This window comes from Dipodomys merriami, unplaced genomic scaffold (assembly GCF_024711535.1).
Source record: "Dipodomys merriami isolate MVZ:Mamm:240054 unplaced genomic scaffold, mDipMer1.0.p SCAF_2, whole genome shotgun sequence".
Taxonomy (NCBI): domain Eukaryota; kingdom Metazoa; phylum Chordata; class Mammalia; order Rodentia; family Heteromyidae; genus Dipodomys; species Dipodomys merriami.
The window spans coordinates 88,053,483-88,071,263 of record NW_027203381.1 but is presented as its reverse complement, the minus strand read 5'-3'; the positions used below and the strand labels follow the sequence as shown (position 1 = coordinate 88,071,263).

Genomic DNA, 17,781 nt, shown 5'->3' with positions numbered 1-17,781 from the left:
TTATGTGGTGCTGAGGAATGGAACCCAGGGCCTCATGCATGCAAGGCAAGCACTCTACCACTGAACCACCTTCCCAGCCGTGAAACTCTTATCTCTAATAAACCACTAGAAAACCAGAAGTGGCCTCATGACTGACCCAAAAAAAAAAAAAAATATATAGCACACTAATTCATTTGGTAGAAAAACAAAATTTCAAGGCAAAACAGTATTTGAATAGTGAATTTTGTTGTGTCCTCTGTGTGTGTGTGTGTGTGTGTGTGTGCGTGCGCGAGCGCCTGTCATTGAACTACTGTCATTGAACTACTGTCATTGAACTATTTAGCTCAAGGCTAACTAGCACTCTACCGCTTGAGCTACAGTTCCACTTCTGGCTTTTTTGGTGCTTAATTGGAAATACAAATACTGCCCGGATGACTTTTGAACCACAATCCTCAGATCTCAGCCTTCTCGGTAGCTGGGATTACAGGGGTAGCCACTAGTGCCCAGCTTTGCTGTTTCCTATTGGCCAAATTTACAGAGAACTGAAAACAAAAGGCAAAGCACAAAGATTTGAAAGTTTTTAAAGTCTGGACAAAAAAGGAAGCCAGGCACCAGTGGCTCATGTCTGTAATCGTAGCTACTCAGTAGGCTAAAATAGGAGGATTATGGTTCAAAGCCAGTCACCCAGGCAAGAAACTTGGTGAGACTCTTCTTTTGTTGTTGTTGTTGTTGGTCGTGGGGCTTGAACTCTGGGCCTGGGCGCTGTCCCTCAGCTCTTCAGCTCAAGGCCAGCACTCTACCACTTGAGCCACAGCACCACTTCCAGCTTTTTCTGCTTATGTAGTGATGAGGAATTGAACCCAGGGCCTCATACATGCAAGACAAGCGCTCTACCACTGAGCCACCTTCCCAGACTCTCGGTGAGACTCTTATCTCCAATAAACCACCAGAAAACGGGTAGTGGTGCTGTGGCTCAAGCAGTAGAGCGCTCGCCTTGAGCTGAAGAGCGCAGGGACAGCGCCCAAGCCCAGAGTTCAAGCCCTACAACCAGCCAAACCAAACCAAAAAAAAAAAAAAAAAAGAGGACATGAAGTTGGGACTAAAAAAACAAAATCTAGTTGTTAGAAAGACTGGCTCCAATAGTAGGAGGCCACATGTTTTACAGGAGTGCAGTAAGATATCTTGAGAGCATCTCGGAAATTGACTAGCCCTAATCTGTAACAGCTGAGGAGTGAAAAGGTTTTTACTCATTTCAAACACTTTGCTTTGAGAAGAGAATGCATCTGAAAAAAGCCCTGCTTATACTGGGGCAAATATGGCATTATTTTGTGGTGTTTAGTCATCCAAGTACTGGTTCGACTGCAGCATAATCCAAGAGGGCCTTGCCACTTGCTTGAGTTGACAGCAGACCTCACTGACCACACAACCTTGGTTTGAAAAAACATGTGAATGTAACAGCTATGGAGCATTAGAGGTTTCAGATTCTCAAGGAAAGCCTGGGAGGCAAGGCAAGATTGATGTGGGTCACAGTCCTCAAGAGGAATCCTTGGGAAGACAATGTGTGAAGCTGTAATTTAAGCCAGAAGATTGAATATAGATACCAGGCTATTGGAGATGCCAAGAACACAGAACAACTGCCAATAAAAGCCGCAGGCACTAAGCAGAGCCAGCTGAAGGTTGCAAACAACAGGCTTTGGAGAAGAGCTCTCCAAGCCATGTGAGAGCGCACATCACACCATGCGCCCCAACTGCCAAATACAGAGCACCGCGGGGCTGGAGGATAGTCTCCCGTGCTGTAATTCAGTATTTCTTTGGTCTGATTCCCCCTTTCTATTTTCCTATTCCTGCAAAGGGTATGTCTACTCTTGTGTCATTGTATTTTGGACATATTTTAACTTGTTTGCTGTTTGTATAGTTGCTAACAGCTAAGTGTTTGTCTTGAGTCTTAGAAGAAACTTTAGACTTAAACTTCTGAGCAATTATGAGAGAGAGTATCTTAAAGGTAGATTGAAATGCATTTTGTACAATGAGCTGAACATACACCTTTGTGGGTAGGGATAGAATGTAATGGTTTGAATATGAAATGTCCCTCATCGGCCCATGGGGATCCTTGGGAGCTTAAGTTCCCAGCTAACAGGCTTGGGGAAGTGGTTGGATTCTGAGGTCTCTGACCTCATCAACAGATTAATCCTTCAATAGATTGGTAATATGATGGCATTCCTGGAGGCAGTGAAAAATAAGTGGGGCCTACTTGGAGGAAGCAGGGCATGAGCACATGCCCTAGAAAGATGTAGGACCGCTGGCCCTTCTCATTCTGTCTGCTTCCAGAACGTGAGCAGTCTCACCCACATGCTCCTACTTATCTTGCCTCACTTTATACCCAAAGCAAAACACAAACTTTTCCTTCTTTTTGTTTAGCTCACAGTGACAAAAAGCTGACCAACAAAGATTTCTTCTGAGAAATATTCTTAAGCAATTTCACCAACATCACAGTGTGTCTGATCTATGACATCACTGGGTGATATACCCTAATACCTTGTATATGCACATGTAGTCCACTGTGGGCTTTGCACCATTATGCAAAGTATGATTGTACTGGCAAAGGCCAGTTTTCTAAGAATTATATGCTTACACAATCTATGGATTAAATACAAGTTCTACAGTGGGTATCAATCATTCCTTAGCCATTTCTACATTCTTGCTTTAATGTACATATGAAATGAGATATGTCTGGACTGAAAATTCCCTTAAAATTGTAAGCTATCTACCACACTGACATTTACATCTGCCTACTATTTAAACTTTTTTAAAGCATGACCATTTCATGAAATGATAATTGTTTTGTTTTGGTTTTTTTTTTTTTTTTTTGGTTAGTCATGGGGTCTGAACTCTGGGCCTGGGCGCTGTCCCCCAGCAATTCAGCTCAAGGCTAGTGCTCTACCACTTGAGCCACAGCACCACTTCCGGCTTTTTCTGCTTATGTGGTGCTGAGGAATTGAACCCAGGGCCTCATGCATGCACTCTACCACTGAGCCACCTGCCCAGTCCAATAATTGTTTTTATTGAAACAAAACTGCTTATTCTTTTTATTGATATACACAAGATATTTCAATGTACAAATACATGAAAAACAAAATTGTAGGTGAAACTTTAAAATGTGGGGAGGGAAGGGATGGTAGGGAAAAAACAAAGGAGGTAATAATGGTCAATAGGAAATGTACTCATTACCTTACTCATGTAAATGTAACCCCTCTGTACAGTATTTTTACTCTCTCTCTCTCTCTATATATATATATATTAAAAAATGAAAAAAAAACTTTAAAATGTATAAACTTAGCTTCCTTAAAGAAACCAAATTCAGCTAGGCACCGTGGCTCACCCCTGAAATCCTAGCCACTCAGGAGGCTGAGACCTGAGGATTGTGATTTGTGATTTAAAGCCAGCAGGAGCAGGAAAGTCAGTCAGACTCTTATCTCCAATTAATCCCAAGAAAACAGGAAGTAGTGCAGTGGCTTAAAGTGATACAGCACTAGCCTTGAGCAAAAAAATGGTTAGGGACAATGCCAGGGCCCTCAGTTCAAGCCCCACGACCCACAAAAAAAGAAAAATTTATCATTTTTCTCTTTGGATACAGCCAGTAAAGATTTCAAATGGATTAGCACAAAATATATAGCATAGGAAATTCAGAGCTGCTGGTATACAATATTCAAAGTTAACAGAGGTGCAAACAAAACCTTTGTAGATTTTAATCAGAACATCAGTAGCCACTTCTTCCTAACTGGATTCTTCAGCACAAGAAGATATGGTATTAATAAAATATGATAGCTTTAGGTTGAATTTCCTTTACGGTTTAAGAAATGCTAAAATGAAGAAGTAGCAGTGGCACTTACAGGCTGTGTGCATTCACTTTTAGAAGAGGCTTCAAGTATTTCAGTCCTAACAGATGCTTTTTGCAGGCTGGGGATGTGGCTTAGTGGTACAGTGCTTGCCTAGCATGTATGAAGGGCCTGGGTCAATTCCTCAGTACCATATAAACAGAAAAAGCCAGAAGTGGCACTGTGGCTCAACTGTACAGTGCTAGCTTTGAGCAAAGGAAGGTAAGAGACAGTGCCTAGGCCTTGAGCTCCCCAGACTGGCCAAAAAAAAAAAAAAAAGAAAAAAAAAAGATGCTTTCTGCATTCGAGATGATAATTATTAAAGTTAGATGAAGGGTATATATAATTTGCCCTGTTCCATTATAATGTATCTATCCTCTTTTTTTAGGGGAGAAGAAGGTGTTACTAGGGTATTCCTCAGGGCCTTGTACTTGCTAGACAGGTTCTCTACCACTTGACTCATATCTTCAGCTGAATTCTATTCTCATATATTAAACAAGATTCAGAAAAAAAAATGTGAAAACTCTAATGATTTAAAACCAATACACATTTTCTCCCCCTCACCTTTTTTTTGTAGTACTGAGGAATGAACCCAGGGCCTTATTTATACACGCTAGGCCAGGATTCTCTTTACTTTACTTGAGCTATAACTGACTTTTTGTTTGCTTTTTTTTTTTTTAAGATAGGTGCCTGGGATGCCCTTGAACTCTTGATTATCCTGTGTCCAACTTCTGAGTAGCTGGGAGTCTGGTTTGTCATTCGTGGAGCCTGAACACAGGGACTGTGTGTTGTCCCTGAGTTCCTTTGCTCAAGGCTAGTACTCTACCACTTCAAGCCACAGTCCCACTTCCGGTTTTCTGGTAGTTAACTGGAGATAAGTCCCATGGACTTTCCTCCCCAGTGTGCCTTCGAACCATGATCCTCAGATCTGTCTCCTGAGTAGCTGAGATTACAGGTATGAGCCACTGGCCCTAGCTGAGCAGCTGGGATTATTATTATATGCTGAGTAGCTGGGATTATTTTATTATATGCATCAAAATGCTCAGCTTAGTACACATTTTCCACATGAACATTTCCATACAAATAAGCTCTAAAATTATATTTAAGAACACCTTTAATTCAATGTCTCATTACTAACAAAACAAAACAAAACCTGCATATTATAGGAGCTGGAAGGGGAAAAGGTAAGGGAAAAAGACAAAAGATGAGTAACTTTGAAATATATTGCAACTACATAAAGAAAGTGAAAACTAAACATATACAACCATCAATATAATTCCTAAACAGCACAATTGATAATAGTAAATGTAAATAGATAAAATAAACTATATAAATTTCTTTTTACCTGTGTGAATACTCATATGTTCCTGAAGACTCCGTTTGGTAACAAATGACTTAACACACAGTTCACACTGGAATTGCTTTTGTGACTCATGGAGACTCTGATGTAACTTTAGACCATGCTTATAGATGAATGTTTTTCCACAGACCTAAAATAAAACAGTAGTATTTAAGTCAGTATAATGAAAAGTAGTAAGTATTTCTGAATGAGGACACACAAAAAAACCTATTATATATTATTTAAATAGAGGTAATGTACATATTTTTATATAAATAATTTTATTTTTATTTATTTATTTTTGTCAGTCATGGGGCCTGAACTCTGGGCCTGGGTGCTGTCCCTCAGCTCTTCAGCTCAAGGTTGGTGCCCTACCACTTGAGCCACAGTGCCACTTCTGGCTTTTTTCTGCTTACGTGGTGCTGAGGATAGAACCCAGGGCCTCATGCAAGGCAAGCGCTCTACCACTGAGCCACCTTCCCACCCCATATAAAATAACTTTAAAATAATTGGTTTTAATTTAAAATTATAAGCAAAATGACATTGAAAGTAAAAACCATAAAAAAATCTAGGATCGTAGTTAGCTGATCCCTTTTCTGACTCAGTATTTAATATTGTTGCAATCTTTAAGTCTACGTGACCACCATAAAAGTTCAAACAGTAGGGAAATACCTGTGCTATTGTTGTAAGGTTAGTATATAGAATACCTTATGTTATAGAGACATCATGGGCTGGTAATGTGGCTTAATGGTAGAGTGCTTGCCTAGCATGCATGAAGCCCTGGGCTCAATTCCTCAGCACTACATAAACAGAAAAAGCTGGAAATGGTGCTGTGGCTCAAGTGGTAGAATGCTAGCCTTCAGCAGAAAAAAACAGCTCAAGGACAGTGCCCAGGCCCTGAGTTCAAGCCCCAGGGTCAGCAAGAGAGAGAGAGAGAGATCAAAGCTTAATTAAGAACATTCTACTCCGGGCTGGGAAGGTGGCTCAGTGGTAGAGCACTTGCCTTGCATGCATGAGGCCCTGGGTTCAATTCCCCAGCACCACATAAACAAAAAGAAAAAAAGCCGGAAGTGGTGCTGTGGCTCAAGTGGTAGAGCGCTAGCCTTGAGCTGAAGAGCTGAGGGACAGCGCCCAGGCCCAGATGTTCAGGCCCCACGACCGGACCCCCCCCCCCAAAAAAAAAAGAACATTCTACTCATTTCTTGCTACATCAAACAGAATAGTTCTTCTGAAATGGCAGTGAAGAGTTGTTATCTATCCCTCCCAATCTACTAGGAAGGTATTTTGCTCAATCAAATAAAAATTTTGTAACAATGTCAAATAGCTGTAAGAATTTACTTGCATACTTACTATTTCTGTACTTATTTTCCATAGACTACACATTTGAATATTGTATAGAACACAAAAGCCCAACCAGTTCTTAGCACTTTTTTTTTTTTGTCGGTTGTGGGGCCTGAACTCTGGGCCTGGGCGCTGTCCCTCAGCTCTTCAGCTGTAAACTAGCGCTCTACCACTTGAGCCACAGCGCTACTTCCAGCTTTTTTCTTTTTGCTTATGTGGTGCTGAGGAATCGAACCCAGGGCCTCAGGCATGCAAGGCAAGCGCTCTACCACTGAGCCACCTTCCCAGCCCTGAATAAATTATTTTTATCACTTGGCTTCCACAATAATTGTGATAGTAGGGGGAAAAAGCAGCATGACAGTATGAATACCAGTATGAACAGGGTAAAAGCAGAATAACAGAATAAATAAAACAGATTTGTTGGATCTGGGAAGGTGACTCAGCGGTAGAGTACTTGCCTCTCTCATGCATGAGGCCCTGGGTTCGATTCCTCAGCACCACATAAACAGAAAAGGCCGGAAGTGGCACTGTGGCTCAAGTGGTAGAGCACTAACCTTGAGCTGAAGAGCTGAGGAGTTCAAGCCTCAGGACCAACCAAAAAAAAAAAAAAATTTGCCCATGAGCTGCTAAAAAGATTCATTCCATTCATTATATATTCTACTCTCACACTAAAAAGCTTGAAACAGAAATACTATGCGTGTTACTGGTAGCCAGGCTCCAGTGGCTCACACTTGTAATCCTAGCTACTCAGGAAGTTGCAATCTGAGGATTGTGGTTCAAAGCCAGGCTGGACAGGAAAGTCTGTGAGACTCTTATCTCCAATAAACCACCAGGAAAAAAAACAAAAAAACAGAAAAACACCAGAAAACTGGAAGTGGCACTGTGGCTCATGTGATAGAGCACTAGCCTTGAGCTAAAGAGCTGAGAGACAGTGTTCAAGCCCCATGACTGACTAAAAAAAAAAAAAACAACTTTCAGCCGGGCGCTGGTGGCTCACGCCTGTAATCCTAGCTACTCAGGAGGCTGAGATCTGAGGATCGCGGTTCAAAGCCAGCCCGGGCAGGAGAGACCGTGAGACTCCTTATCTCCAATAAAACCACCAGAAAACCTGAAGTGGCGCTGTAGCTCAAGTGGTAGAGCGCTCGCCTTGAGCTGAAGAGCTGAGGGACAGCGCCCAGGCCCAGAGTTCAAGCCCCATGACCGACAAAAACAAACAAACAAACAAACAACTTTCATTGGTTCCAAAACTGTTTTAAGAGTAACAACAGTGGTCATGATTCTATGCAAGCTACAGGTGCTACTAGAAACTTGTTACTGTGGGCTGAGAAGGTGGCTCAGTGGTAGAGTGCTTGCCTTGCATGCATGAGGCCCTGGGTTTGATTCCCTAGTACCACATAAGCAGAAAAAGCTGGAAGTGGCGCTGTGGCTCAAGTGGTAGAGTACTAGTCTTGAGCTGAAGAGCTAAGGGACAGAACTCAGGCCCAGACCTCAGGCCCCATGATCGACAAAAAAAAAAAAAAAAAAAAAAAAAAAAAAACTTGTCACTGTTCCAAATGGCCCCAGGCTGGCTAATATTTACAGAATTTACCAAGGAATCAGTCATATTTCCACATCTGGTAACCCTCCATTTTCAGTAACGGAGGCGAATATATAACTTAGGCAGGACCTTTTCTGACCAAAATCTAAATGACTGGTTCTTTTCCATTACAGGATTGTTCTTCTGAAGAATGATTAGGATAATAAATTGGCTTTTCTCACCCTGTAAATCCTCTGGACCTTAACACACTTCACAAACATCCTAAATAGATTTCTTTCAAATTATGATCTGAGAGAACAAATTAAAAAGTACAATAGGGAATCACTCCTTAAAGAGGCAAAAAGCTGAGAATATAAATTTTTGACATTTTATAAAAGTGAGTGACTCCTAAATATACATCAACTAGTGCCTTCTTTAAATAGCATGTTAGAATAGAATAGAATGTTATAGCTTTACCTGGCATGCATGTGGCTTTACACCTGTATGTTTTAACATATGTATTCGAAGAGAATACAATTTAGGTAGCGTTCTTCCACATATGGAACAAATAAATTCACGTTTGGTCCTGCCCTTCTCAGATGATGTTCCTGATGCCTCGTTAGATGTGGAATTGGAGGAGGATGAACTCGGAGCATCTTTTCTGGTATGTCGAATAAGATGTGCACGCAACGAGGCACTATACTGAAACTGTTTTTTACATAACTAAAAGAAAAAGTAAACAAGATTCTATCTAAATATATTTCCATTACAAAGTATTAAGTGAAACCTGACCCAAATTTCAACTTTGTGATTCTGGTTACAATGATTATAATCAACAAACACATATATTATGTAAAAGATGACTATTAGGTGTCCAATCATAAAAATGAAAAAGATAAAATTCTTTACCTTCAAAGAGATTTACAATATAACTATAGAATAAGACCTATCTGAAGAAAATGTGAATTATTTAGGAGGGAGTAATCAGAGCAATGAGGAAAGAATGGGTCTGAGTAGTAAAGTAGTAGTAGTGGTGGTGAGTAGTAGAACTGGGAGTACAGGTCAGTGGTAAAGTGCCTGGCTAACAATGTCTGTGGCCTAACAATGTCTGAGGCCTAAGCACCACCAAAATAAAGACTAGGACACAAAACAGAGTCCCTGTATCATTACTAAGAGCTTTAGGTGGAGAAGTATGGGCTAGAGATAGCATAAAGGTTAAGACTGTGAAGGTCCTTGGAAACTATAGTTGCTAGAAATTTGTGAAAGCTTTCATTCTTCTAGACATCAGTTATCTGTGTTCATCATCTGCAATATTTCATTTTTAAAAAGTAATAAGCTAGGCACTAGTGGCTCATGCCTGTCATCCTGGCTACTTAGGAGGCTGAAATCTGAGGACTATGGTTTGAAACCAGCCTGAGCAGAAAAGTCCATGAGACTCTTATCTTCAATAAACTACTCAGAAAATCCAGAAGTGGCACTGTGGCTCACGTGGTAGAGCGCTAGCCTTGAGCAAAAAGAAGTGCAGACATAGAGCCCAGTCCCTGAGTTCAAGTCCCAGAACTGATTTAAAAAAAAAAAAAAAAGTAACAAAAAAACTGGTTTCCTGACCTATTACCTACTTTTTCTACCAGAATTAACTTTTTTTTTTTTTTTTTGGTCGTGGGGCTTGAGCTTTGGGCTTGGGCTCTGTCCCTCAGCTCTTCAGCTCAAGGCGAGTGCAAGTACTCTACCACTTGAACCACAGCACCACATCCGCTTTTCTGATGGTTAACTGGAGATAAGAGTCTCAGACTTTCTTGCCTGGGCTAGCTTTGAACCCTGATCCTCAGATCTCAGCCTCCTGAGTAGCTAGGATTACAGGTGTGAGCCACTGGTACCCAGCTTCTACATTAACATCTAATAAAATGTAATTGGTAGGTAAATGGATGTATTTCTGCCCTGTGTAGGGAATAATGATAAGAAAAAAGAAAAGCCTGACTAAATCCAATATAAAATTACTTTTTTCACAAATATTTTCAACACACAACTGGATGAATGCATGGGTATAGAATCCAAAGATATAGACAACTGACTCTGTCTGGTTATTTCATAGATGTAATTGTTCTATTCCATTTATCTTTTAGATAAATTATACCTGTGGGGTTTGATTTTTGAAATAAGTTATCAGGCTAGCTACAAACTCAAGATCCTCCTGCCTCAGTCTCCCAAGTGCTAGGATTACAGCTTATATACTACCACATCTGATCTTTGTAGATTTTTTCTGTATAGTGTACCTTCACTGTACATAGTTCTCTTCAAAAAAGTTATAGTTTTACCTTTTCACGAGAGAAAAGTATCTCTGGTCAAGGAATAACAATTATCTTGACTTTCAAAGTAACTGGTATTACTACCAATTCTTGAACTATTTAGCGGTTCTTCAATACAACTGGATTGACTTGTAGCTTTCTCAACTAAAAACCTCAAAATGAGTCCTGAGAAATTTGCTCAATCACTTACTTCACTTATTTATTAGCATCCAGGGTCTAGGTCTTTCTATTTCCTGTACCCTCTTATAAATATGTATTTTTTAAAATGATCATTCTCCTGTTGTTTTACCAGGGTATAAAAGAAAGCACAGGTAAGTCACTGAATATCTGAGTACAAGTAAATGGCATGTATGATATAGATGACTCTTACAGTAATATCACAGAAATGAAACAGGACAACAGTGGGAGAAATAACCAACCAGCCTACTATACATTAAATTTACAGTAATCTTGAATTATTAGTTTTTCAGATACTCACCGGACATTTGTAATCTCTAGCTCTTTCATGTTTCAGAGTGTGCATTATAAAAGCATACCGTCTCTGAAAAACCATTCCACATTCCCCACATTTATGGGATGCTTCTTCAATGTTCTCCTTGGTGTCCCTTTTTGGTTGTTTCATCATTTTCCCTCTTTGAACTAATTTCTGGGCCACCTTGTTAAGAGACAGTAAACACAATCTAAGTTTGTACATTTTCATTTTTTTATGTCATGAGTCATAAACTTGTAATGAAATACTTCAAATTCCTACTATCGTAGTGATATTGGTACTTCAAACATTAAATTGCTGCCCTGTACCCATCCCATAATTTTTATCATAAACCTAAGTTCATCACTAGGATGCTGTCAACCTAAAGCTGAAATTACAAATGACAACCTTTTTTGTAAATCATACCTGTTGGACTGCTGACTTAGGAACAGCTTTCCGCTTCTGGAGCTTTTTTTCCATGCCCTTGTGTAGTCGGATATATCCCCCTTCATTAACAGACCGCTGCCGAAGCCTACTTCTATAAGTGTCATCCTCAGGGCCCAGGTCTTGGTTTGCCATTGATGCAACTAGATTTTCATGGTCTTTTAAAGGCTGCTCAAGGTTTTGCGTATCATTTGGAATGTCTTCAGCACAGTTATCTTCAGCTGATGCATCATTTCCCCTATCGCTGTCCTCGTGAGAGCTACTGATTACATTGTCTTGCGAAAGTATAGGATTTGTATTAGAAATGGTGTCATCTCTGGTGTTTGAAGCTTCTATGTCTGCCTCGTTTTTCATTCCTAAAGCAACAGATTCTATTTCAGGATGGGAGTCAGCTATACTTCCTGCAGATGATACAGTAGCTTCAGCCTCTGAAGAAACTTGGGACTCAGGCTGTTGTCTTACCTCCTCATTCTGCTCAGCTTCTGGCAACTCTCCATTTACTAGTAGTACAATTTCACAACCTCCATGTTCACTAGATACAGTGTTTGTGGTTCCCTCATTGCTAGCCCCAGGAGGTGCTGTACTTCCATTCTGTGGTGGCAGGTCTTGGGTAGATGCAACTGTTTGTACTTCACCCTTTTTATATACTGTTAGCTGCTTCTCTTCCATTAGTTTATGCACACTTTCACAAATTTCTAAAACTTCTGACATGAAGAGATGACGAGCTAAGATAGCCACATCAGCCATACTACAGAAGTCAAAACTCAGTACAGAAGTATAGGCAAATTCTAGCAAAGGAAGGAAGCTTGCTTTACAAAAACCTGCATGAAACAAGAAAGGTAGGGGACAAAAAAGTTAGTCATAACAAAAACACTGTATAGGAACAACTGATATAGAATTACGACAAGATAAAAGAAGTGGCAAGTGTGGCCATTAATTCTATAATTAATTACCCATGAATTTTGCTTTCTGTTCTGGCTGCTTATCAAATGTTGACTAACTCACTTTTATGAGCTGAATCTCTCAATACTTAATACAGAAAATAATATCAGACTTCCTATTTCGAGTTGTTGTAAGGTAGTCATTTTCAAACTTTATTCCTTAGAACCCTGGGGATTCCTCAAATTGCCCTCTAGAAATAGCTGCTGGAGAATGGAGGGTAAAAAAGAACAAGGGAGGGGCTGGGAAGGTGGCTCAGTGGTAGAGTGCTTGCCTCTAGGGAGGTTGGTGAGTAGTCAGGGTTCCACCAACCTCACACTTCAGTAAGTGTAGCTCTATTGTCTATTTACAGTAGTCCATTTAATTGAACAGAGTATTCTACAACTAAACATTAAGAAACAAGATTTAATGCAGGGGTCAGGTAACTCTTTCTATAAAGAATGAGATAATGAATACTTCAGGTCACCAAGTGCCTGTCACAACTACTCAGCTCTGAGCTCTGATGTACACAATGGGAACTGGCTGTACAAATTTCTTTGTGAAAAGGGAGAGTAGGGAGAATTGGCCCTTAGGCTATAGTTTGCATATTCTAGATCCCAGGATAAAATTACCATTTCTATGTGGTATTGCATTCTAATTTTATGTAAAATAATAAAGTCAGTTTATTTCTTTTCTATATTCTCAGTGCTTTACTTTCAAAAGCCATTTCTAATTCCTAGTAATCATGTAATTTTTAAAAACGAAGGAAAAAAATCCCACTACAACAGTGATGATTCTTATACTACCTTTACAAATAGACAACTGGCTGGGAAGGTGGCTCAGTGGTAGAGTGCTTGCCTCGCAAGCATGAGGCCCTGGGTTCGATTCCTCAGTATCACATAAGCAGAAAAAGCCAGAAGTGGTGCTGTGGCTCAAGTGGTAGAGCACTAGCCTTGAGCTGAAGAGCTGAGGGACAGTGCCCAGGCTCAGAGTTCAGGCCCCACGACCAACCAAAAAAAAAAAAACAAATAGACAACTAAGAAATGATATAGGAAGCTGGGTGCTGTGACTCATGCCTGTAATCCTAGCTACACATGAGGTTGAGATCTGAGGATCATGGTTCAACACCAGCCTAAGCAGAAAAGTCAGTGAAATTCTTATCAACCACCAGAAAGCAGTAATTCAAATGGTAGAAGACTAGCCTTGAGCACAAAATCTAAGTGACATCACCAAGGCTCTGAGTGCAAGTCCTAGGACCAAAATATGAAAGCAAGAGGGGGGGGAGAGTAGAAGGAGAGAGGGAGAGAAAAGAGGAGAGAAGAGAGAGAAAGAGAGAGTAACAGGAGGAAGAGGAAAGGAAGAAAAAGAGAGAAGGATGGAAAGAAATTACATAGAACAAGATATGTAGCACAGTGGTAAAGTAGGTATTCAAGGCCCTGGATTTAATTCCCACTTACCTTCTACCCCCAAAAAACAAAAAACAAAAAGGAAAACTGTATACTTTCCTAGAGTTTTATTATACAATCCAGGAAATATTCTTATCCCCCACCTTATACTGTTCTGTGTTGACCTTTTTTTTGTTTTTTGTTTGTTTGTTTGGTTTTTTTGGGTCCGGTCGTGGGCCTGAACTCTGAGCCTGGGCGCTGCCCCTCAGCTCTTCAGCTCAAGGCTAGTGCTCTACCACTTGAGCCTCAGCACCACTTCCAGCTTTTTTTTGCTTATGGGTGCTGAGGAATCGAACCTAGGGCCTCAAGCATGCAAGGCAAGCACTCTACCACTGAACCACCTTCCCAGCTGTGTTGAGCTTTTCTAATATAATTAACTTCCCATTTCACTGAGACCCAACCAAAGCAAGCTTTTATAATCTCTTATTTCTTGCTCTCTAGTTTTGACTCAAAGGATACAGTGTGAGACTTTTATATACAGATAAGAGGATTTACAAATGGATGAATTAAACAGATATACTACATATTAGGATAAAAACCAAGGACAGAGTTCAAGCCCCACGACCGACAAAAAAAAAAAAAAAAAAAAAAAAAAAAAAAAAAAAAAAAAACAAGGAAAGAGATCAACATTATCCTCATGGCTAGTTAGGTAATAAAGGACAATCCCCAGGCCCCAGTTTCCCTTAAGTAGTTGACAATCAAACAGCCTGAAACCATGTTAATCCTGGCACAAATTTTAAGACCAAGAAACTGAACGTAAGAATACTCCTTTAAAAAATAAACCACATAGGGGCTGGGAAGGTGGCTCAGTGGAAGAGCACTTGCCTTGCATGCCTGAGGCCCTGGGTTCGATTCCTCAGAACCACATAAGAAAAAAGAAAAAAGCCATAAGTGGCACTGTGGCTAAAGTGGTAGAGCACTAGCCTTGAGCTGAAGAGCTGAGGGACAGCGCCCAGGTCCAAAGTTCAGGCCCCACAACTGGACCAAAAAAATAAAATAAAATAAATAAATAAAACCACATAGGGCTGGGAATGTGGCTTAGTGGTGGAGTGCTTGCCTAGCATGCATGAAGCCCAGGGTTCGATTCCTCAGTACCACATAAACAGAAAAGCCAGAAGTGATTCTGTGGCTCAAGTGGTAGAGTGCTGGCCTTGAGCAAAAGAAACTCAGGGACAGTGCCCAGGCCCTGAGTTCAATCTCCAGGACTGGTAAAAAATAAATAAATCAAAATAAAATAAAAATAAATAAAAAATAAACAAAACACAATAATAAAATACTGTATTATGGTCTATTACCTTTTTTTTTTTTTTGGTCAGTTGTGGGCCTGAACTCTGGGCCTGGGTGCTGTCCCTCAGCTCTTCAGCTCAAGGCTAGCGCTCTACCACTTGAGCCACAGAGCCACTTCCGGCTTTTTTCTTTTTGCTTATGTGGTGCTGAGGAATCGAACCCAGGGCCTCATGCATGCAAGGCAAGTGCTCTACCACTGAGCCACCTTCCCAGCCCCCTAAAATTAATTTTTAAATATATTTTTATTGTAAAGATACAGAGGGGTTAAAGTTACTAATGAGTACATTTTCTATTGAGCATTGTTACCCCTTCCTTTGTTTTTCCCCTACTATCCCTTTCCTCCCCACCTACCCTTACCCCCCAAGTTGTAAAGTTCATTTTCAACATAGTGTCTTGTACATCTCATTGTTACAATGGATCAACCTGTATCCTTATTTCAGCATTTTGTTATTTCCCTTCCCCTCCCCAAATCAGAAAAATGTATATACAAGATGCAGGGTCCAGAATCAAATACAGTGAAAACAGGGTATTTATACCATGCGGAAAGAACATACAAAAGACACAAAAAAAAAAATCCCATAGTATATTATAAGTACATTAAAAACAACAGCAAGAAAGATAAAACCTCGTGTGTCCCTATCTTGGGGTTCATTTCACTTAGCATTATCTTATATGGTCATATGTACATAGCTTTTGACTTTTTCTGCTTGTTCTAGACATATACTAGTTATTGCAAATAAGGGGAACCATTTTCCCCCCCTGGTCCTGGAGCTGTCCCAGGGCCTGGCACTGTCCTTGAGCCTCTCTGTGCTCAAGGCTTGTGCTCTACCACTTGAGCCACAGCGCCACTTCTGGTCTTTTCTGTTTATGATACTGAGGAATCAAACCCAAGGCTTCATGCATGCTAAGCAAGCACTCTTCCACTAAACCACATTCCCAGCCCTAAAAATTACAATTTTTTTTAAAAAAGGTCCTTTTCAATAAGTAGTAGGCTTCTGTATATGGGCCTCTATCAGCATAAATTCTGTTTAGAAAACAACTCTCTCTTCTAGAGTGTACTTATTAACAAACAGCAGGATTAAAAAAAAAAATCTTACCAGAAAGATCCACCACAGCCTCGTGACTGGAAATAGCTCCTTTCTCAATAAAAAGATCTCGAAAATATTCACTATTAGCTGACAAAACAGACTTATGTGCTTTGTACTCCTCTCCTTCAATTAATAAAGTTACATCGCAGAACTGGTTGGAAAGTCTCTGCTCATTCAACTGTTTCAAGACAGCCTGGCAATGTTTTGGAGAAGAACGCTTTACCACTCCTTTCGTATCAACCTGTCAAAATAAAGTTTGATATCAACTGGAAATCTATTCCCTTTTTCCAAGTGAAGAAATAATCTGTTATTCTTTCTTTTACCTATTGGCTTAAATAAGGCACAATATGTTTGCCTCACTATTTTCTATTTCTTTTTACTGTCAGAAATTTGATGACATATAAAACTAGTATAAACCAATAAACAAAAACACAAAGTAATCAAAAAGTAGCTAAAAATCTAGTCAGAGTAATTTTACTTCCTGACCCACGTACTACTCCAGAAAAGTATTGTCTACCAATACCACTATTTCATTACAAAACAAGGGAAATAGGGTAATAAAAAGAAACTTAAGCTGGGTGCTGGGTGGCTAACACCTGTAACCCTAGTTACTCAGAAGGCTGAGATCTGAGGATCGCAGATCGAAGCCAGCCCAGGTAGCCAAGTCCATGAAACTTTCTTTCTTTTTTTTTTTGCCAGTCCTAGAGCTTAAACTCAGGGCCTGGGTACTGTCCCTAAAGTTCTTTTGCTCGAGACTAGCACTCTACCACTTAAGCCACAGCTCCACTTCTGGCTTTATCTGTTTATGTGGTACTGAGGAATCGAACCCAAGGCTTCATGCATGCAAGGCAAGCACTCTAACACTAAGCCACATTCCCAGCCCTCCCTGAAACTCTATCTCAAATTAATCACAGAAAAAGCCCGAAATGGCACTGTAGCTCAAGTGGTAGAGTGCTAGCCTTGAGCAAAAGCAGCTCAGAACCAGTGCCCAGGCTCTGAGTTCAAGCTCCAGGACTAGCACCAAAAAACCCAACCAAATAAACAGTTAAAGCTGAATGGAAATTGTCACTTACAAATACAAGTTCATGTTTGGATACTGGCTTCTTTTTTGAAGACTTAGGAGCTGTAGTTGGAGGTGAAGTAAAGTTGCTCAGGTCATCCTCTGACTCATTACTTTCTTCTCCAGATTCAAGGTCTAGTCCCAATTCTTCCAACATTTCTGAAGCATCTGATATTGGACGGGAGCGATCTAGTTTCTCCTGGCATTTGCTACACTGTTTGATATAATCTTTGACTTGCTTTAATATACCTGCAGTAAAAATAAAGTTAATACTGTTCCTACTAGAAAACAAAGAATAGATTTAATCTGTGTATATTAATATATGCTCAAGTGACTCTATGTAAACACACCTATGACCGTAGAAAATATAAAGACACTTAAAAATGTAAGATACTAATTTTTATGTATTTATTGTTGGTTATGGGGCTTGAACTCAACTCAGGACCTAGGCACTGTCCTTGAGTTCTTTCACTCAAGGCTCTACCATTTTGAGTCACAGCTCCACTTCCAGTTTTCTGGTGATTAATTGATATATGAGTTTCATGGACTTTCCTGCCCAGGCTGGCTTTGAACCCTGATCCTCATATTTCAGCTTCCTGAGTATTAGGATTACAGGTATGAGCCACCAGTGCCTGGCTAAAAGATATATTTTTATATTTATAAGTATATGAATAACAGTTTGTTTTCATGCTATAATACATGGTTTTTGTTGAT

At 40.1% G+C, this 17,781-nt stretch overlaps 1 protein-coding gene across 1 annotated transcript in view; it reads right to left on the bottom strand.

Annotated features, from left to right (window-relative positions):
- Positions 1-17,781, bottom strand: part of Zbtb11 (zinc finger and BTB domain containing 11) — a 30,278-nt gene that overhangs the window by 7,116 nt on the left and 5,381 nt on the right. Inside the window, exons 2-7 of the mRNA XM_070030349.1 lie at positions 17,081-17,316; positions 16,017-16,248; positions 11,252-12,090; positions 10,835-11,011; positions 8,528-8,773; positions 5,200-5,344 (exon numbers count right to left, since the gene is read on the bottom strand). Coding sequence (XP_069886450.1) covers positions 5,200-5,344; positions 8,528-8,773; positions 10,835-11,011; positions 11,252-12,090; positions 16,017-16,248; positions 17,081-17,316 — 1,875 coding nt within the window. The remainder of the gene's footprint in view (positions 1-5,199; positions 5,345-8,527; positions 8,774-10,834; positions 11,012-11,251; positions 12,091-16,016; positions 16,249-17,080; positions 17,317-17,781) is intronic.